General features: G+C 39.2%; 1 protein-coding gene across 1 annotated transcript in view; it reads right to left on the reverse strand.

Annotated features, from left to right (window-relative positions):
* Positions 1–22,698, reverse strand: part of CDHR3 (cadherin related family member 3) — an 84,888-nt gene that overhangs the window by 39,514 nt on the left and 22,676 nt on the right. Inside the window, exons 8-11 of the mRNA XM_042467078.1 lie at positions 21,492–21,681; positions 20,664–20,832; positions 19,333–19,423; positions 18,036–18,134 (exon numbers count right to left, since the gene is read on the reverse strand). Of these exons, the coding sequence (XP_042323012.1) occupies positions 18,036–18,134; positions 19,333–19,423; positions 20,664–20,832; positions 21,492–21,681 (549 nt within the window). The remainder of the gene's footprint in view (positions 1–18,035; positions 18,135–19,332; positions 19,424–20,663; positions 20,833–21,491; positions 21,682–22,698) is intronic.

A 22,698-nucleotide genomic window follows, 5' to 3' on the forward strand; every position in this document is an offset into this window, starting at 1 on the left:
AAAAAACTATGGATGCTGGCCATGAAAGCCCTCGACTTCACATTTCCTATCATTCCCCATCATTGTACAATTATGAAAATAAGTAATACCTAACTTGCATTTTGGGAAGAAAAAAAAATGATTAAAAAAACAACAACAACACTTGTTTCTGTTTCTCCCCCTTCTTCTGTAGCCCATGATGGATCTGCCACCCTTCAATCCTACAGACCTTATTGTTGAGGGAGTCAATTTTAGGCGACTGAAAAAACATCTGGTTCCCATCAGTAATTTTAATTTCCTTGAACCACTACTAAATGTACCACAATCTGCAGTCAGTCAAGAAATTAAAGGCGATTTGGTAGCATCTATCAATGACAAGCAAAATGTGCAAGTAAAAAATGGGAGTAATGTTCCTTGTACCTTGCCAAGGACCCTCAAGAAGTTACAAGATAAGAGCCTGAAAGTAAAAACCAACCACAGAAAGCATGTCAAAACCATAGACTTTCCTCGCATAGTTGATGGTCATGAAGCAACAAACATGTCTGATAAAAAAAAGACCAAAGTAGCTAAAGTGCCAAGCAGTCACCAGATTGGGAATCAAATTGTCACTACCTTTCCAAAGCCACATGGATTAGATTGGGCATTACTTCAACCCTCTAAAGATACAGGTAAAATGAATATTAAAATATTTTATGTTATATAATATAAACTTAATATTTATGGCTACCTAATGATAAAACCAACATTACAATAGCACACCACTTATTGTTCTTTGAGTAGTTTCTTACTTATGGTGATCCTAGGGTGAATTATTTTTAGCAAGATTTATTCAGAGGGGGTTTGCCTTTGTCTTCCTCTGAGGCTGAGAGTGTGTGACTTGCCCAAAGTCCATGTCTGAACAGGGATTTAAACCCTGGCCTCCAGAGCCCTAGTCCAACACTCAAACCACTATACCACTACTGACCACTACTGACCACTAACTGACAATTTATTCACTAAAGAAGTAGTTAGAGTAAAACTGAAAATATTGTACTGAGATGGGGGAGAGGGAGCGCTATGCCCACTACTTTTTGAAACCAAGCTGTTTAGCATCTATTTGAATGAAAACTTGTCTGGGGTTTGAGGCAGTTTAATTGTCTTGTTTTCCAACCTATAATCCTTTAAAAATGTGCTTGTGTAAGGATTTTCGTATTTAGATCTCTTGCTCTCCCAAGAGAAGTTTAGTTCCCATTGGAAAAACAATGAGTGTTAAACCAATTTAAAGACCAAACTAGGCATGATAACGGAAGACCAGAGATTTTTTTTCAAAAGGTTAAAGGTATCCACAATTCCTTCCCAATCATGTGGAGTAGTGGGATTAGAGGATGGGAGTTAACACCCACTTCTCTACCATTTTTCCTCACCTAAATGCCTACTTCTTCAATTGCTAATTGCCTTGTGGGTAAGTTCCTCAGATGTATGGAGTGCAGTCTATGCATCTGAAAAAGTAGACCAAGGGGTTGTATAGACCAGCCATTAAGGCTGGCATGGGGGCAGAGTGGAGGCATGGCACCCGCAGGACGTATGCCTCAGCTCCATCCCCATACCTGCATGATGCCGACAGCACACCACACAGCAGGTGGCATCATGGTGCTCCTCTGGCACTGCATCTAGATGATGCAGCACCAAAGGAGCACAGAAAGCTGCTCTGCCAATAGCTATGGTGCCCTGGGATGACATTAGCTCTCCCATTTAATTTTACAATTTCATTCCCACTCACACAGTTTTTCATTTCTGTGATTCTATAGTTTTCCTATTCACTTATTCAACTAAAAATTCTGTAATTCATTGACTAATCCATCCTTGGAGGTAATTTGCTCAGATACTTTAAAGCTTGTCACAGCATCACAGGCCTTCAAAACCCCCCCCCCCCCCCAATTTGGTTTGCTATTTGTCTTGGAGCATAGTGCTGCCAATTCTACATTTTCATTATGCTTATTATCCCTCATTTCAAGACATTCATCCTGTGCTCAGCAATGGGAACCTCTTGTAACAGAAACATCAGCTAAGAGTTGGACCTAGACTCAGTTGTACTTACAGCAGATTCCTTTTGGAAATCAATTGCTCATAATGTAGAGCCCTGTCTATGTGCTTCAATTCATCTTTCAGGAAGTGGGGTTTACATATCCTTTTTGTTTGGTCTACCAGTGTTTTTATTGTGCTTCTTTTCCCCCCTGGATGATGGCTGGAGTTCTTGTGTGGGTATCGGTCTCTGTGTGTAGGTTTTCTGTATAAAGAGGGGATGTTCCCACTTAGGAAACCCAAACGTTGACTTGGATTGCAGATGACAGGACATCCAAACATGGTGATGTTCCTTCCTCCCCCCCTCCCCCCAATATCCATTTCATGATGGAAAAGCACAATAAAAACACTGGTAGACTGGGCAAAAAGGATCTGTGAACCCCACTTCCTGGAAGATGAATTGAAGCACCTAGACTGGGCTCTACAGGCTAATGGTTACTCCAGCTCAGACATCAGAAGGGCTGCCAGACCCAGAAAAACCCAGAGGAGTGAAGACAAGCAACTGCACAAAGGGACAGTATGTTTACCATACCTCAAAGGAGTGACAGACAGAATAGGGAAACTGGTGAGGAAACACAACCTCCAAATGATCTATAAATCGGTCAAGAAAATCCAGCTAAAGCTACGCTCAGTGAAAGACAAGAGAGACCCAGACGAGTCTACATAGGGACCACAAAATGGAGTGTTCAAACATGAATCAAGCAATGTGAGAGACATTGCAGATTGAACCAGCCGGAAAAACCAGCAGTAGCAGAACACGTTATAAACCATCTGGGACATCAAATGCTATTTGAAAACGCTGAAATTCTGAACCATGCCAACAACTATCAGGTCACAGGGAAGCCACTGAAATCCACAAACACCTGGGCAACCTTAACAGGAAAGAAGAAGCCCTTAAAGTAAACCAAGTTTGACTACCAGTCCTGAAAAACACCAAAATCAAGACCCAGATGAAACAAATGAAAACCACTCAGGATCAGAAGGATTTCCCAGCAGACAATGAATCATTAATTAAAAAGACACCCTGAGGCCTTGCCATACAATAATAGACCAAAACACAGATTAACATATAAATCACTTCCTCTCTACCAACGGTCAGCATTCTCTGAAGGTGCCAGCTACAGCTGCTGGCGAACGTCAGGAATAAACTCTTCCAAAACATGGCCACATAGCCCAAAAGACCCACAAAAAACACAGAAGGCAACACTTTTAAAAAGTATTATTTATTATTGAAACATTACAATAAAAGCGGCCATTAACAAAACATTTGAGTGGCATCCTGTTAGTTAGTCTCAGCTAGAGTAGACAGATTCAACTAATTGTTGAATGGTCAACACAAAGGTAAATCCAACTGATTCAGTGAGTGTACTCTATTCAAGACTAATAACAAAATTAGGACATATGTTAAACTGTTTTTTAAAAATAAACAATTAAGTGAAAATGTCTTAATCTGCATTTGAAATTCAACTGTGTATGGATGATGGACATTTGATTGCAAAAATGTATAAACTATTGTTGAGATTTGAAACTGAAGGAGAACAGGTAAAGGATTATATGGTGAAATGTGCTCAAAATATTGGTTCCCCAGTTCAAATGGAACAATGGGAAAGGATGTGGACAAAGAGTTTGACATTTACATTGAGTTATGATGTAAGGGAAAATTTTAATAAAATGATGCACAGATGGTATTTAACACCAGAGATGTTATTGAAAATGTAATCAGAACACAGGCTCTTTCTTCCACATGTGGTGGATCCGAAATAAAGTGCAGAAAAACTGGACTCAAATTCATTTAATGCTGTAAGATATCAACATATAGTTGAAAACTGAGGCATTTTTGCTTGGAATGCTGACTGATAAAATCAAGAGGAAACATGGAAAGATTTTACAATATAGGATCAGAACAGCAAAAATAATCTTTGCTCTGAGATGGAAGGACATGAATGCTCTGAGATAAGAAGATTGGCTGACCAAGATGATTGAACTGGCTAAAAGTGACAACTTGACAATTCTTATCAAAGATAAATCTTTGAATAATTTAAAGAACAACTGAGAATTGTTTATCTCATACTTCCAGTCTCATTGGGGATATGAATCAGCTTTGTATTTTGTAAAATAAATAGAGTTTGTATGTTGTAGAGGCATAAATATGATATTATATATAATGAAGTATAGCAATATATCTATCAATTTTTATGTAGGGAAATCAATACTGTATGTCTGGTTTTGTTTAGTAGTTTAAATTTGTGGTTGTGTTTAGATTTAATACATACATACATACTACACTTTCGAAAGACTAACTACAGAATTTGGGTTCTCGAGGGATAACATGGACATCTTTGCACAGATGACCTAGTCAACTTATGTAGTGTGATTAAAACCTTTCAGAACATAGTAGGTACAGTGCAACCTCTCAATCATGTCTTAGTTCATCTGTTTTGTAAGCTGGTAATTAATGTGGATGTCTGCTCTTTATTTAAAGGTCTGCAGAACAAGAAAAAGAAGATTCCATGCCTAATTTGTGGAGATGGTTTCCAGCCAGAGAAAGCTTGTAAACAGTGCAGCTCTTTTTGTGCATCTATATTGCAAGGAGGTTCATACTTACCTATGGCTCCATGTTCTCCTGAAAAGATGGCATGTGTTTGCTATGGCCCCGGGGCGATCGGGCCGGGAGCAGCTTCTGGCCACTCCTTCCTGCCCATCTGTTGCGTCCCTATCTGGTTTATCTGAGCATGTGCTTTCATGGATATCAATCCACATTTCAGTTTTAAATTCAATAATGGAGTTGGAAGTATATGCCACAAGTATACTAAAGTAACAAGGTTGTGGACAGTAGGGTTAGAGTATAGTGGGATACAAATAGATGAAAACTGGGATCCAAGTAATAAATCTTCAGGGAGCAGTGTAAAATAATGTAGATCTGTCAATCAGCTTGCTCCATAGTCCTGAGGTATGAAAGCAACACTCAAAATAAACCTTAAGGAACTCAGTACCTAAAGAAATACCAGAAAAATGCTTATTTACAAAAGTTTGTGCTAAAATAAACCAGTTCATCTCAAAGACACTGTTGGATTCTTTCATTCACTCCTACATTTCTACTTCATGCTGATTTTTAAAAGTCCTGTCATCTGCAAATACTTACTTCAATCCAATCCAATATACAGAGAATGTACTATTTACTCTCAGAAGAACTGCAATATCCATTATATTCAATATAAAAATTAACAAATCAGTTTATGATCTGAATTAGACATGCTAGCCCAGGTTTACACTGTATCATAGGTGAACCATGCTTGGCTACTTTGAAGTTGGAATGTAATGCATCCTCCTGTTCCTGTGAACAGGGCAAGAACGGGCCATGTATTTTGGCTCTCAGCTAAATTTTTGGGAGTGTTTTGACTCATACAATGGGCCCTTGGTATCTGCTGGGGTTTGGTTTTAAAATCTCCTGTGAATACCAAAATCTGGTGATGCTCAAGTTCCATTAAATACCATAGCATAGTAAAATGCATTGACAGGTTCTATTCTGACATAAATGTAGATGTTCTCTGTAAATATGGCAAGAAAGGAAACAATGAGATGAAATAATGCACAGACCCTCTTTTAACAAGGCTTATGCTTCCAAAATATTATGGGTTTGGAAGGGTCAGATTATCTTTCCCACTTGGTACAGGTTGAATATTCCTTATAAAAATGCTTGGTACTAGAAGTGTTTTGCATTAGTATTTTTTAAATTTATTTTGTTATACTAATTTGCATATATGTACGTAATGAGATATCTTGGAGACTGGAGCCAAGTCTAAACACAAAAATCTTTTATATTTCATATTATCTTATACATAGCCTGGGAGGTAATTTTTACAATATTTTAAATAATTTTGTGCATGAAATAAAGTTTGGTTACACCAAACATTCAAAAAGCAAAGGTGCCACTTTTTCAGCCACCCATGGAAAATGTTTTGGTTTTAGAGGTATTTCAGATTTCAGAATTTGGGATAAGGAAACAGCCTGCACACGCTTCTTTCCAAGAGTCTTCCACCCCAAGAATTACTGATAGGTTGCCAATAATCGGATCAGTTTCATGACACACACTTACCTGTCTAACTGGAGACATTAAAACATTTTTGCCAAGGACCCTATCAGCCCAACTCTGAGGAAGCAGTACATTTTTAGAAAACATTTTAGATTTCTTTTCCTAAAGCCTAGAAAACACAGAACCTAACAAAAATTGGTGAAACCCCTGTGAACAAAAATACTAGTTCAGTAACGGTGCAGTTCTTCATGTGGAAAAAGCTTTAGAGAGAAATTCCCTTGACAACAATGCAAGAGCATTTGAGGGGTAGAAAGAGGAAGAAAAGAAAGAATGCAACAATTACACAACACACAGAGAACCAATTCTTTGGCCTCCAATAGATTTTGTTAGGATGAAGAGAGCAAACTTCACTATTAGGCACATCTGAATCAATGTTGGTCTGTTAGCACAGATGTTTCTTGCCCTAAAGAGCATGGCAAGAAATCAGTTATGGCTTTGGGGCTGGATTCACTCTCATAACGTCCTAAATTTACATCTTCAAGATCCAAAAGAGTCAACCATTTTCTAACTGGGCCATTATCATGAAGTTTTGGGTGCATACTGGAGAACAAAAAAAGTTATATTCAACAATTCAGGAAGGTGGTAGGTTGTTAACTTCCTAGTCCATGAGCTAGTTGGAATATTATGGTTTTTAACAGAGTAGAAGAAAATGTAGGGAAATTGTATAAAAAGGAAATACTTGCTAGCAAAGTAAGGCGGAGCAATATCCTGGACCACAATATTCAGCGTATATTCTTCTGCAGTTTCATTTTCAAGATCCACAGTTCCGTCAACTAGATCAAAATAAACATGATTTTGTTTGCTGTTTTTGTCTCAGGAGCCAACAGTTTTTCAGCTCTTTCACTTCTAGGAGAGAGAGATCTACATACATATTCTAAAGAAAGGTTGCTAATGTGAAGTTGGACTATTAACATCAGACAGGATAAAACTGACATGAGGAAGACATGCTGAGAATGGCCATGGACTGAGAAAATCCAAAGCCCTCCTGTTCTACATGCCCTGGAACAGAGCAAAACTGTTTATCCTGGCCCTTGAGATGGTTTAGAAATATCTGTACTGTAGTCTAGTTTTAATTGCTGTGATAATTGTTTTATATAGGTGTTTTGAGAATCTAATTAGACCAATTAGATGTATGGTATATATGTGTACTTTCAAGGTGCCTGCAGGCTTATGGTGATCCCATGAATTTCATTGGGTTTTATTGGGCAAGGAAAACTCAGAGTGGTTTCGCCAGTACCTTCCTCTGAAATATACCTGACAGCACCTGGTATTCATTGGCAGTCTCCAGTCCAAGTACTAACTAGGGTGACCCTACTTAGCCTGCAAGATCAGACAGGACTGGTGCCTTTAGGGTATTTAGAAGAGTTACAAATCTGTAATTTTGTAGTACTCCTGTCTTGATCTCCAATCCTCTGCCTATCAGGTAGCAGCCACTGCAACTGATGGAGTCCATTCCCCTGGCATTTGGGAAGAAGCTAACTGAAGTTTCTACCCCCTTCACTGAGCAACTTCTAATGCGACAGACAGAAGCAGTACCCTTGTTGCAATTCTCCCTGTGCCAGAGAGCATTCATGGGAGGGAGGTGGTCAGCCAGCCAGCTACTTCCTAACAACAGGAGAACAGACCCATATTGATCACAGTGGCTACTATCTGCCAAGTGAGGATTGGAAAACTTTCATGGTTCCTATGTGTCCCCTAAACTACAGACTACATAGGGATCATGAATATGAAACAGTGATGAGTGCATACCTGTAAGCCACACATTCAGAACAGCCCAACAGGATTTTGGCCACTAATTACACTAGTCTTGACTCATCTGCTGAAATTATCCAGTTTAGGGCTATCTTCTTCTCCAATTTAGTGAACAGTTACACCAGCTTTTAAGAGTAACGTCATGAAATATTCTCTGATTAGCCATAATCTAAACCAATGCTGTTCTGTATTTGATAGGTTGCTTCCTTCATATCAATTTTATGGCAGTGAAACAGTAGTTAGCTTACCTCGAGTCTTCCAGAGCCAGGTGGGTCCTGTGGTGAATTTATTACTTCCAATTCCTGACAGCCCAGTGAAGTTAAACAGGTTGTTTGGTGGTTCAGCATCAAGGTCTTTGCAGGAATTCCTTAAATCAAGAATTATTACTCCAGGAAGTTCTGTTTCAGAAATCACCACCCTATTTTAAAAAAAGGGAAATACCCCCCCCCAATGGTGACATTATAATATTTTATAATATTAATACTGATATTATTACTATGTTTATTACTAGAGTATCATCAACAACAACAACACATCATCTTTCCATTTTACAACCTTTATTGTAGGAGTTCAAGACAGCTAAGAATTTACATGAAACCCACAGTTTAAACCACATACTACAAATATATAAAGCCACAAATTAAAATAAATAATGAATTTATCTGCAAAAATAAATAAAAGAAATACAAGCCAGTAGCAGTTAAGACATGTCAAGGACCTGATTATTTTTAGAAAGCTTTAAAATAGTATGTTTTCAACTGGCACCTGAAGTTAAGAATGCCATAAAATGCCATAATTTGCCATAAAAGTCGATAATAGTAAGAATCACCACCCTATTTTTAAAAGGGAAATACCCCCCCCATGGTGACATTATAATATTTTTAAATTAAGACGATATTATTACTATGATTATCATTATCAACATCATCATCATCCTTCCATTTTATGAACCTTTATAGTAGGAGTTCAAGACAGCTAAGAAAAGCCACAGTTAAACCACATACTACAATATAAAAGCCACAATACAATAAATATGAATTTATCTGCAAAAATATAATAAAAGAATACAAGCCAGTAGCATTAAGACATGCAAGGCCTGATTATTTTTAGAAGCTTTAAATAGTCATGTTTTAACTGGCTTTGTACAATTGTTTATTTATTTATTTTGGTATTTATATCCCGCCCCTCTGCCCTAAAGACTATCAGAGCAGCTGTGAATTTGTTTGTTTGTTTGTTTGTTTATTGGACTGATATCCCACCTTTTTTTTCCAAAAATGGGATCCAGGTGGCTTACAATAATCGGAAAAGACCACAAAACATAATTTACAAAAGTTAAAAAAAAGAAAATGTAAACATGACTAAAACATAATTAAAACATGATTAAAGCAGCTAAAACATTAAAAACACTTAAAACATATGAGCTGCAACTTTCCTTTAAAGTGTCAGTACTACTTTAGCATGAAATAATTTAATTAGTAGAGTCCTAGTAATGTTCCCAACCAATATTAAACTAACAAGTCAAATTATTCCTACTTCAGCAGCAGTTTTAATAATAAATAAAAATATGAATTTAATGCTAACAATTGGCCAAAATCTGAGGATTAATACAATGCAAAAATTAATACCTATAATTATAGAGATCACATTCTGTGGGGGTTGTCATTCCGATCTTCAATGGTTATAACATTTCCATTATATCACTCCTTCCATCACTAGGGCATCCCACAACCCGAAGGACCAAAAAAATGTTGGGATGTTCTTTCAATGGAGGTGTCACGATCTAACCATTTAGCCACTAAAACTGTACCATAACTAAGACAAAAAGACATTTAAAATTTCTCATTACATAAATAAACAACTTCTGTCACATGACTAAAGAGGTGTAGTGAGTAGTGGTAAGACACCAATTCTGACAACTGGAGGATCAGAAGGTTGGCAGTTCAAGGCCTGAGGGCTGCATGATGGGGTGAGCTCCCATCACAATCCTAGCTTCTGCCAACCTAGCAGTTCAAAACCATGCAAATACAAGTAAATACTGTAAATAGGTACCGCTTGGGTGGGAGGTAATGGGCGTTTGGTGCAGTCAGGCTGGCCACATGACCACCAGAGCAGTCCTTGGACAACACTGGCTCTTTGGCTTAGTAACGGAGATGAGAACTACAGTTGGTTACAACTAGACATTCATGTCAAGGGACTACCTAAATTTACATTTAAGGGTTTCCCTTCCTTTGACATGATTGATCTAGTTGTATCCAATGGTAGGGGCAGTGCTCATCTCCATACTAAGCCAAGGGAGCCAGCATTGTCAAAGACGACTCTGTGATCATGTAAGCATTACTGAACAGAACACTGTTACCTTCCCACTGAATTGGTGCCTATTTATCTACTGCACTTTACATGCTTTCAAACTGTTAGGTTGGCAAAGCTGGGACTACTGATGGGAGCTCACTCTGTCATGCAGCACCTATGTCTCGATCTGCTGACCTGCTGATCTGCGATCATCAGAGTCAATGTCTTAACCAATGAACCACCACGTCTCCTACCACTATGGCTTAAGTTTTATAAAAATAAATTATTTAGCTGGATCCACATTCCACATTCTTTTTTCTTGGGCATTTCTGCACTCTCCATTTCCCTGATCTATGAGGAATTCTGGGCACATGTTGCCTGGGCTTAGCTTCCTTTGGAGTGCATCTGAAGATTTAAGCAATAAACTCGTTTTGGTTTAAGGGCTTGGTTAAATTGGACACAGTGGAAAGAAATCTTTAGCAACCACAGATGGAATAGCCATAAGTCTGATGGTTTGTCTCCTGTTCTTGTGGTGTCTGGAGGTACACTGATGGGCTTGTTTGTCTCAATGTGTATGTGTATATGTGCCTTCATGTTGCCCTTGATGACTGTGATTGTTGATTTCAATTGGTTTCTTAGGAAGGAATACCAGAGGGTGGTATTGCCAGTTCCTTCCTCTGAAATAAGCCTCAGTAGAAGGGCATTCTTTACCTTCATCTCTAGGGTTCTAGTAGTGGACTTCAAGCATAACATGTTTTATTATATACTAGGGGGGATCTTAACAATTTACCTGGAGTTTTTGTTTGTTGCGGTGTGCTTTCAAGGCACTTCTGACTCTCGATGGTAAGTTAGACCTTACATCATCAGCTATCATGTCACAGCTCATTAGCATGTGATGTCATCTCCTTCCAGATTAGCCCCTGTAGTTCAGGACCAACCACACAATGTCTCAGTCATAGAGTTGCATGCAACGCAGCCTAAGACATAAACAGGTGGTGACCATTTCAGTTCAGTCAGTAGCTAATGATGGGAGAAACATGGGTTTAGTAAGATCTCTTGTGTTCCTGACTGAGCTATCCTGTACATTGCATTCTGTTGGAGATATAACACTGAGTTTTCAGAATCCCAGGAATTGAGCATTTCAAACCAAGACTACCTCACATTTTTTGTGTGTGCAGCACTTGTATTTCATTACTGTTTGGAGTCAGAGGGCGGAGAATTGTAGGCTAACTAGGAATCTCGATTGAACAGTACTATGCTCTCTCAGTAAGTACTTATAACTCTGTGACTGAAGATGTAACTAAGCATAATTCATTAGTTACTGAAGATTGTACCTAAGCAACATATGCCATGTGTGTATACCTTCAAATATGCAAAGCTATTCACACAGGTAATAATCTAAGAGGCTGGACTGTCACATAAATGTGTTATCAAATCTGGAGGCTTGGGCATGGTGCTATCAATATCGTGATAACACCTAAATATATTTCCCATGCCTTCAAAAACCTCATTACTTGCCAGTTAGTTTAACTACTGCTGTTTGGTGCAAAATTTTCAAGCATGGACAACGGGATAGTATAGACAAACACACTATTCCTAAATGGCAAGCTAGACTTTGCAGTAATACTAGTTTAATGTTATGTCCAAATTCTTTTTGGTTTATTGCTGGGAGGTGATTTTGCTTGTGCAGAATCCTTGCTGTTTTTCCTCTATGTCTCCACTTCCTTCTCTGGCAAATGGTGGAGGGTGGATCAACCTAGGCAATGATGTCTTCAGTGGATTCTGGTGGTGGTTACTGAAAAGTTGCCTCCTTTGAAAAGGATGAAGTGTCCACTTTGCATGTTGCACGGTGTGAGATTGAGGATGGTTCATGATGTGTGTCCAGTGAAGGTTTCAGCTAGTCCGGTGACATTTTGAATTTTTGTCTTTTGGTATGGTCTGCCATATCTTTTTTCCATTTTCTTGTAGATGGGGCTGTCCATTTGTCCCAGTCTTGGGTGTTCATCTTTTGATTGATGCTGGAGAGGGAGTGATAACAGTCCTTGTCTGTATCTTCAGTTCTTTGAGTTTGGTGTGTATTCTCTCCCATAACAAGAATGTTCCATCCTGTTGTAGATATGGTTGACCTGTGGGGATTTTAAGTCCTTTTGTGTGTGTGAGAAAGGTGTGGCATGGTATCTGTGTCTCGCTGTAGCATAGCAGGAAGGTTAGTGAGCAGAAGATGTGCTTTTCTGGTCTGGAGTTTTTCCAGTCTCTGGGTGTCTGGAACAGTTTCTCCCCATAGATATTTCCAATGTAAAGTCAAAGGCTTTCATGGCTGGCATCCATAGTTTTTTGTGGGTCTTTCAAGCTATGCGGCCATGTTCTAGAAGATTTTATTCCTGATGTTTCACCTGCATCTGTGGTTGGCATCTTCAGAGAATGCTGGCATGGAAAAGTTTGGGTACACACACACACACACACGCACGCACACACACACACACACAGAGTGTGACCCTGGATAGGAGGAGTGATTTCCATGTTAATCGTGGTATTGTTTCTGCTGTGATGGCAAGGCTCAGGGGAGAGAATATACAAGAGGATTAGTGATCAAAAGCCACAAAAAACTATGGATGCGGGCCATGAAAGCCCTCGACTCACATTTCCATCATTCCCCATCATTGTACAATTAGGAAATAAGTAATACCTAACTTGCATTTTGGGAAGAAAAAAATGATTTAAAAAAACACCAATACTATTCTTTCTGTTTCTTTTCTTTCTTCTATATCTTTAGCCCATGATGGATCTGCCACGCTTCAATCCTACAGACCTTATGTTGAGGGAGTCAATTTTAAGCGACTGAAAAAACATCTGGTTCCCATCAGTAATTTTAATTTCCTGAACCACTACTAAATGTACCACATCTGCAGTCAGTCAAGAAATTAAAGGCGATTTGGTAGCATCTATCAATGACAAGCAAAATGTCAAGTAAAAAATGGGAGTAATGTTCCTGTACCTTGCCAAAGACCCGCAAGAGTTGCAAGATAAGAGCTGAAAGTAAAACCAACCACAGAAAGCAGGTCAAAACCATAGACTTTCCTCGCATAGTTGATGGTCATGAAGCAACAAACGGTCTGATAAAAAAAAGACCAAAGTAGCTAAAGTGCCAAGCAGTCACCAGATTGGGAATCAAATTGTCACTACCTCCAAACCACATGGATTAGATTGGGCATTACTTCAACCCTCTAAAGATACAGGTAAAATGAATATTAAAATATTATGTTATATAAAAAACTTAATATTTATGGCTACCTAATGCTAAAACCAACATTACAAGACACACCACTTATTGTTCTTTGAGTAGTTTTCTACTTATGGTGATCCTAGGGTGAATTATTTTTAGCAAGATTTATTCAGAGGGGGTTTGCCTTTGTCTTCCTCGGAGGCTGAGAGTGTGTGACTTCCCCAAAGCCATGTCTGAACAGGGATTAAACCCTGGCCTCCAGAGCCCTAGTCCAACACTCAAACCACTATACCACTACTGACCACAAGTGACAATTTATTCACTAAAGAAGTAGTTAGAGTAAAACTGAAAATATTATACTGAGATGGGGCAGAGAGGGCTATGCCCATACTTTTTGAAACCAAGCTGTTTAGCATCTATTTGAATGAAAACGTTCTGGGGTTTGAGGCAGTTTAATTGTCTTGTTTTCCAACCTATAATCTTTAAAAAGTGTGCTTGTGTAAGGATTCGTATTAAATCTCTTGCTCTCCCAGAGAAGTTCAGTTCCCAGTTGAAAAACAATGAGTGTTAAACCAATTTAAAGCCCAACAGGCATGATAGAACGGAAGACCAGAGATTTTTTTCAAAAGGTTAAAGGTACCCCAATTCCTTCCCAATCATGTGGAGTAGTGGGATTAGAGGATGGGGTTAACACCCACTTCTCTGCCATTTTTCCTCACCTAAATGCCTACTTCTTCAATTGCTAATTGCCTTGTGGGTAAGTGCCTCAGTATGGAGTGCATTCGATGCATCTGAAAAAGTTGACCAAGGGGTTGTACAGACCAGCCATTAAGGCTGGCAGGGGGGGCAGAGTGGAGGTAATTTGCTCAGAACTTTAAAGCTGTCACAGCATCACAGGCCTTCAAAACTCCCCCCCCCCCAAATTTGGTTTGCTATTGGTCTTGAAGCAAGTGCTGCCAATTCTGCATTTTCATTATGCTTATTATCCCATTCAAGACATTCACCCTGTGCTCAGCAATGGAAACCTCTTGTAACAGAAACATCAGCTAAGAGTTGGACCTAGACTCAGTTGTACTACAGCAGACTCCTTTGGAAATCAATTGCTCAGGAGGTAGAGCCCAGTCTATGTGCTTCAATTCATCTTTCAGGAAGTGGGATTTACAGATCCTTTGGTTTGGCTACCAGTGTTTTTATTGTGCTCTTTCCCCCTGGATGATGGGTTGGAGTTCTTGTGTGGGTATCGGTTTGTGTGTAGGTTTTCTGTATAAAGAGGGGATGTTCCCACTTAGGAAACCCAAACGTTGACTTGGATTGCAGATGACAGGACATCCAAAAATGGTGATGTTCCTCCTCTCCTCCCCAAAAATCACATTTCATGATGGAAAAGCACAATAAAAACACTGGTAACTGGGCAAAAAGGACTGTGAACCCCACTTCCTGAAGATGAATTGAAGCACTTAGACTGGGCTCTACAGGCTAAGGTTACTCCAGCTCAGACATCAAGGGCTGCCAGACCCAGAAAACCCCAGAGGAGTGAAGACAAGCAACGGCACAAAGGGACAGTATGTTTACCATACCTCAAAGGAGTGACAGACAGAATAGGAAAACTGGTGAGGAAATACAACCGCCAAATGATTATAAATCGGCCAAGAAAATCCAGCTAAAGCTACACTCAGTGAAGGACAGAGGAGACCCGAACAAGTCTACATAGGGACCACAAAGGGAGTGTTCAAACATGAATCAAGCATGTTGAGAGACATTGCAGATTGAACCAGCCGGAAAAACCAGCAGTAGCAGAACACGTTATAAACCATCTGGGACATCAAATGCTATTTGAAAACGCTGAAATTCTGAACCATGCCAACAACTATCAGGTCACAGGGAAGCCACTGAAATCCACAAACACCTGGGCAACCTTAACAGGAAAGAAAGACCCTTAAAGTAAACCAATTTGACTACAGTCCTGAAACACCAAAATCAAGACCCGATGAAACAAATGAAAACCACTCAGGATCAGAAGGATTTCCCAGCAGACAATGAATCATTAATTAAAAAAACACCCTGAGGCCTTGCCATACAATAATAGACCAAACAACAGATTAACATATAAATCACTTCCTCTCTACCAACGGTCAGCATTCCTGAAGGTGCCAGCTACAGCTGCTGGCGAACGTCAGGAATAAACTCTTCCAAAACATGGCCACATCCTTCTCTGCCACTGTAGCCTAAGGATGGTAAATCTCTTTTTTTTTCTGAGTCATGACAAGTGTTGAGAACAGTGAATCAGTTTTCATGCTGTAGATTCGGGACACTATGGACATTATCGCACCGACCTTTTCCATCCTTTCCTCCCGAGCTAGGCATGGGACATAAATGTTAGTACACTAATTTTATCACACACCTCCGTGCCCAGGCAGGAAGCATCCCATACCTGATCATAGCATTTCGTACCCAATCCGGACCTCTCCCACACCTTGCAAAGAACAGGAAAATCCTGTTCTTTCAAAAAGTGCAGGAGAAGTCCGGATTGAGTTTGGGATGCCATGACTGGGTACGGGATGCCTCAGGAAAAAGATGGGAAAAGGCAGCGAGATAATCTCCTAAAAAGATTTTCCCTGCTACAATGACATGAATTTTTCAACTTTTCCACAAAAGTTGTGCAGCTTGCCCAGAAAACTGTACAGTTGTCCAGAAACCATGCATCTTCTCCTGAGAACTGTGCAACCTTCCCTGAAAACTGAAACCTTTGACATAGAAAGGAAATGGTACAACATTCAAACTGGGTCTGCCAAAACACATGCATACATACATGCACACACACACCTGTTTCTAGGTAGCTACGTGTGTGTTTTGTGCATGATTGCTGGGTTTTTTTAATATAGAAAACAGCAATGTTGCACAACAAGATTGCCTACTTTTTGTGGAAGATTGATGAACATTGTACAACATTTTTATTTTCTATGTAAAAAACTACCAGCCATTCAGCAACAAAGTAAGCGATACAGTTCAACAGGCTAGGATTGAGAACTATACCCCTCCAGCTGTTATTTGACTGTAATTCCCAGCTTTAGCCAATGATGAGGGATTAGGGGAGGTGAAGTGTCTTGAAGGTCAAAGTTGTCCATCTCTGTAGAAGTCCTGCACTTCATGCTATATCAGTGGTGAACCTTAACTTGGAGGTACTTAAGCTGCGATCTCTTTCTTAGGAGCACAGCTTCATAAAGAAGGAATTTATGCTATTAGGGAGGCACTCTGGCACTCCTTTCCAGGTTTAGAAACCGATGGCAGATATCATACGTCATGAATTATAGTAGGTTTGTTGGCAGGGAAGGCTCTTCTGAGGGCCATCTGCCCCTTAAAGTTCAAAAGGATGACAGTCAGGTGGCAGGAGTAGATGGCAAGAGTTTGGAAACGGACTCTCATAAGCCCCAAAAGCTCCATGCACATTCTCCTTGCATGCTTGTAATGTCTTGTGAGTTCCATTTTTTAAAAATCAGAAACAGGTAAGAATATTATGTGTTTTAGAAATGAGCATATCCACGTAAATGATAACATTTTACTCACTGATGCTGTAGCAGTCCTGCCCTCATTGTCAGAAGCCTGTACTGTGAAAGTGTAATTCTGGACTGTTTCATAATCTAATTTAGCCACAATTCTCACGCTGCCTTTTGCAGGATCAATCCAAAATACATCTGAGAGGTCCAGAATTGAGTATGATATTCCAGTGAATGGTAAATCTTGATCTGTAGCATTCACTTGTCCAATTGTGGATCCAGCTGAAATAAAGCAGGGTTTGGAAAAGCTACACATTTAGGAGGTAAGCATTTTTTTAAAAGACTATCAAGAATGCTTGAATTAGAATCAATAGCAGATCTTCATATAACCCCTTTCGAGCCTAAACTCTGTTCATATGTTTTTTGGGGGGAAAACAGAATTTGGAAAATGCGCTTTTTCGAGCTACAAATCCTTGGGTGTTTCCAGGCTGTGCATTTAGAATCTAAATAGATAGGTGTTGTACAGCAATCGTGGTGGGGCTCTCTCATGCATATTGTTCCTACTCTGTACCACGTCTTCACAAGCATCCAACCACAGAAACACTGTTCATATACAGGAAAGAAACTGCAGTGTCAGATTGCTAAATTATTCCTATCAAAGGATCAATTTACTCTAGATGCAATCCTCTCCTTCACCCTCCCATTTCAGTATTTTACTTAGCTGAACGTATGAAGCAGGGTTCAGGATGTTACTTTAACTTATGTTCAGGGCTGGTTCTACTACCATTAGGCAGAGTAAGGTAGCTGCCCCAAGCAGCTGATTTGGTGTCATGAAATAGCAAATTGTTATTTATTTAGGCCTAGATCCAATTGATTGCTAGTCTCAGCTTGCAAATACCCCTTAAATCAATGAGCTTTACATAAGCTCTGACGTAACACTCAGCAACAGGTTTGCGCTAGTTGAGACTTGCAATTGGATTTAGATCTATATTTGTTATTGCTATATTTCTGAGAGACCCATGGGATTGTTTGTGTCAGTTGACAAAATAACCTTGCCAGGCTTAGCTACTATACACTTTAATTTGAAGAGAGGGAAATGCCATTTACTATTCTGCTTCAAGTACAAAGAGTGACCATTACTTACCAGGTGTTATTTCAGACACATCAAAAACATACGAGGACCTGCTAAACACTGGTGCAAACTCATTGACTGGTTCTATTCTGACATAAATGTAGATGTTCTCTGTAAATATGGCAAGAAAGGAAACAACGAAGATTAAATAAATGCACAGACACTCTTTTAACAAGGCTTATCCTTCCAAAATACTATGGGTTTGGAAGAGTCGGTTGAATATTCCTTATTCAAAATGCTTGGTATTAGTAGTGTTTTGCATTTAGTATTTTTTAAATTTTATTTTGTTATACCTATATTTGCATATATGTACGTAATGAAATATCTTGGTGACGGGAGCCAAGTCTAAACACAAAAATCTTTTATATTTCATATATACCTCATAGCCTGGAGGTAATTTTTTACAATATTTTAAATAATTTTGTGCATGAAACCAAGTTTGTGCACACCAAACATTCAGAAAGCAAAGGTGCCACTATTTCAGCCACTCATGAAAAATGCTTTGGTTTTAGAGGTATTTTGGATTTCAGAATTTGGGATAAGGGCAACTCAACCTGTACAAACTTCTTTTCAAGGGTCTTCCCACCCCAAGAATTACTGATAGGCTGCCAATAATCTGGATCAGCTTCATGACACATTCTTAGCTGTCTAATTTAAACATTTTTGCCAAGGGCCCTATGAGCCCGACTCTGGAGGGAGCAATAAAATTTTTAGAAAGATGTTTGGACTTTCTTTCCCCAAAGCCTAGAAAACACAGAACCTAACAAAAACTTGGTGAAACCCCTGTGAACACAAATACTAGTTCGGTAACCACACAGTCCTTCACGTGAGAAATGTTTTAGAGAGAAATTTCCCTTGACAATGATGCCAGAGCTCATCTGAGGGGGAGAAAGAGGAGGAAAAGAAAAAATGCAACAATTACACACGGAGAACCGATACTTTGGCCTCCAATAGATTTTGTTAGGATGAAGATGAGCAAACTTTCACTTTTAGGCACATCTGAATCAATGTTGGTCTGTTAGCACAGATGTCTCTTGCCCTAAAGAGCATTGGCAAGAAATCGGTTATGGCTTTGTGGCTGGATTCACTCTCATAACAATCCTAAATTTACATCTTCAAGATCTCAAATGAGTCAACCATTTTCTAACTGGGGCATTATAATGAAGTTTTGGGTGCATATTGGAGAACAAAAAAAGTTATAGTCAACATATTCAGGAAGGGTGGTGGGTTGTTAACTTCCTAGTCCTTCTGAGCTAGTTGGAATATTATGGTTTTTAACAGAGTAGAAGAAAATGTAGGGAATACTTGCTAGCAAAGTAAGGCGGAGCAATATCCTGGACCACAATATTCAGCGTATATTCTTCTGCAGTTTCATTTTCAAGATCCATAGTTCCCGTCAACTAGATCAAAATAAACATGATTTTGTTTGCTATATTGTCTCGGGGGACAACAGTTTTTCAGCTCTTTCACTTCTAGGGGAGAGAGATCTACATACATCTAAAGAAAGGTTGCTAATGTCAAGTTGGACTATTTACATCAGACAGGATAAAATTGACAGGAGGAAGACATGCTGAAAATGGCTGTGGACTGAGAAAATCCCAAGCTCTCCTGTTCTACATGCCCTGGAACAGAGCAAAAACTGTTTATCCTGGCCCTTGAGATGATTTTAGAAATATCTGTACTGTAGTCTAGTTTTAATTGCAGTGATAATTGTTTTATATGGGTGTTTTGATAATCTAATCAGACCAATAAGATGTATGTGCATATATATATATATGTACTTTCAAGCTGCCTGCAGGCTTATGGCGATCTCATGAATTTCATTAGGTTTTATTGGGCAAGGAAAACTCAGAAGTGGTTTTGCCAGTTCCTTCCTCTGAAATATACCCAACAGCACCTGGTATTCATTGGCAGTCTCCAGTCCAAGTACTAACTAGGGGTGACCCTACTTAGCCTGCAAAATCAGACAGGATCTGGTGCCTTTAGAGTGTTTAGGAAAGTTACAAATCTGTAAATTTTGTAGTTACTCCTGTCTTGATCTCCCAATCCCTGCCTATCAGGTAGCAGCCACTGCAACTGATGGGAGTCCATTCCCCTGGCATTTGGAAAGAAGCTAACTGAAGTTTCTACCCCCTTCAGTGAGCAACGTCTAATGTGACAGACAGAAGCAGCACCCTTGTTGCAATTCTCCCTGTGCCAGAGAGCATTCATGGGAGGGAGGTGGTCAGCCAGCCAGCTACTTCCTAAACAACAGGAGAACAGACCCATATTGATCACAGTGGCTACTATCTGCCAAGTGAGGATTGGAAAACTTTCATGGTTCCTATGTGTCCCCTAAACTACAGACTACATAGGGATCATGAATATGAAACAGTGATGAGTGCATACCTGTAAGCCACACATTCATAACAGCCCAACAGGATTTTGGCCACTAATTACACTAGTCTTGACTTATCTGCTGAAATTATCCAGTTTAGGACTGTCTTCTCCACATTTAGTGAACAGTTACACCAGCTTTTAAGAGTAACATCATGAAATATTCTTCCCGATTAGCCATAATCTAAACCAATGCTGTTCTGTATTTGATAGGTTGCTTCCTTCATATCAAGTTTTATGGCAGTGAAACAGTAGTTAGCTTACCTCGAGTCTTCCAGAGCCAGGTGGGTCCTGTGTGAATTTATTACTTCCAATTCCTGACAGCCCAGTGAAGTTAAACAGATTGTTTGGTGGTTCAGCATCAATGTCTTTGCAGGAATTCCTTAAATCAAGAATTATTACTCCAGGAAGTTCTGTTTCAGAAATCACCACCCTATTTAAAAAGAGGAAACACCCCCCCCCCAAAAAAATATGGTGACATAATATTTTGAAATATTAATACTGATATTATTACTATGTTTATTACTATGATTATCATCAACAACAACAACATCATCATCTTTCCATTTATATACAACCTTTATTGTAGGAGTTCAAGACAGCTAAGAATTTACATGAAACCCACAGTTTAAACCACATACTACAAATATATAAAGCCACAAATTATAAATAAATAATGAATTTATCTGCAAAAATATAATAAAAGAAATACAAGCCAGTAGCAGTTTAAGACATGTCAAGGACCTGATTATTTTTAGAAAGCTTTATAAATAGTTATGTTTTCAACTGGCACCTGAAAGTTAAGAATGCCATAAAATGCCATAATTTGCCATAAAATGTCAATTAATAGTGAAGTTTCTCTCAGAGAAGCAGAAAAATCAGCACACTATGAGAAATCTGTGATGGGACCCTGAGACAAAATGTGAGATGTTGCAATTAGGGAGGAGCGATAGGCATATTGCGGGATGAGAAAAGTAATAGGAACACAGCCTAAAGCTTGTAACAATTAGGGTCATGATAATAATCATGAATTTAATGCTAACATAATTGGCCAAAATCTGAGGATTTTAATACAATGCAAAATATTAATACCTATAATTATAGAGATCACATTCTGGTGGGTTGTCATTCCGATCTTCAATGGTTATAACAATTTCCATTATATCACTCCTTCCATCACTAGGGCTATCCACAACCCGAAGGACCAAAGAAATGTTGGGATGTTCTTTCAATGGATAGGTGTCACGATCTAACCATTTAGCCACTAAAACTGTACCATATACTAAGACAAAAAGACATTTAAAAGATTTCTCATTACATAAATAAACAACTTCTGTCACTATGACTTAAAGAGGTATAGTGATTTGGTGGGTAAGACACCAATTCTGACAACTGGAAGATAGAAGGTTGGCAGTTCAAGGCCTGAGGGCTGCATGATGGGGGTGAGCTCCCATCACTAATCCTAGCTTCTGCCAACCTAGCAGTTCAAAACCATGCAAATACAAGTAAATACTGTAAATAGGTACCGCTTCGGTGGGAAGGTAATGGCGTTTGGTGCAATCATGCTGGCCACATGATCACCAGAGCAGTCCTTGGACAATGCTGATTCTTTGGCTTAGTAACGGAGATGAGAACTACAGTCGGTTACATCTAGACATTAATGTCAAGGGACTACCTTAAATTTTACATTTAAGGGTTTCCCTTTTGACATGATTATCTAGTTGTATCCAATGGTAGGGGTCAGTGCTCATCTCCATTACTAAGCCAAGGGAGCCAGCATTGTCAAAGATGACTCTGTGATCATGTGGCCAGCATTACTGAACAGAACACTGTTACCTTCCCACTGGATTGGTGCCTATTTATCTACTTGCACTTTTAAATGCTTTCAAACTGTTAGGTTGGCGATGGAAGCTCACTCTGTCACATAGCACTTGGATCTTGAACCGCCGACTTGCGATCATCAGCATCAACGTCTTAACTGCTGAGCCACAACGTCTCCTACCACTATGGCTTAAGTTTTATAAAAATAAAATTATTTAGCTGGATCCACATTCCACATTCTTTTTTCTTGAGTATTTCTGCACTTTTCATTTCCCTGAGCTGTGAGGAATTCTGGGCAACATGTTGCCTGGGTTTAGCTTCCTTTGGAGATGCATCTGAAGATTTTAAGCATATTTGCAATATTTTTATTTAGTTTATTTATCAATATTCCACCAGAATGTATACAGTGGTAAACAACATAATACTCCCAGAAGGGCAGTAGAGCTACTGTCCCATATCAGATTTCTGGAGAGATTCA

This window comes from Sceloporus undulatus, chromosome 5 (assembly GCF_019175285.1).
Source record: "Sceloporus undulatus isolate JIND9_A2432 ecotype Alabama chromosome 5, SceUnd_v1.1, whole genome shotgun sequence".
Taxonomy (NCBI): Eukaryota; Metazoa; Chordata; class Lepidosauria; order Squamata; family Phrynosomatidae; genus Sceloporus; species Sceloporus undulatus.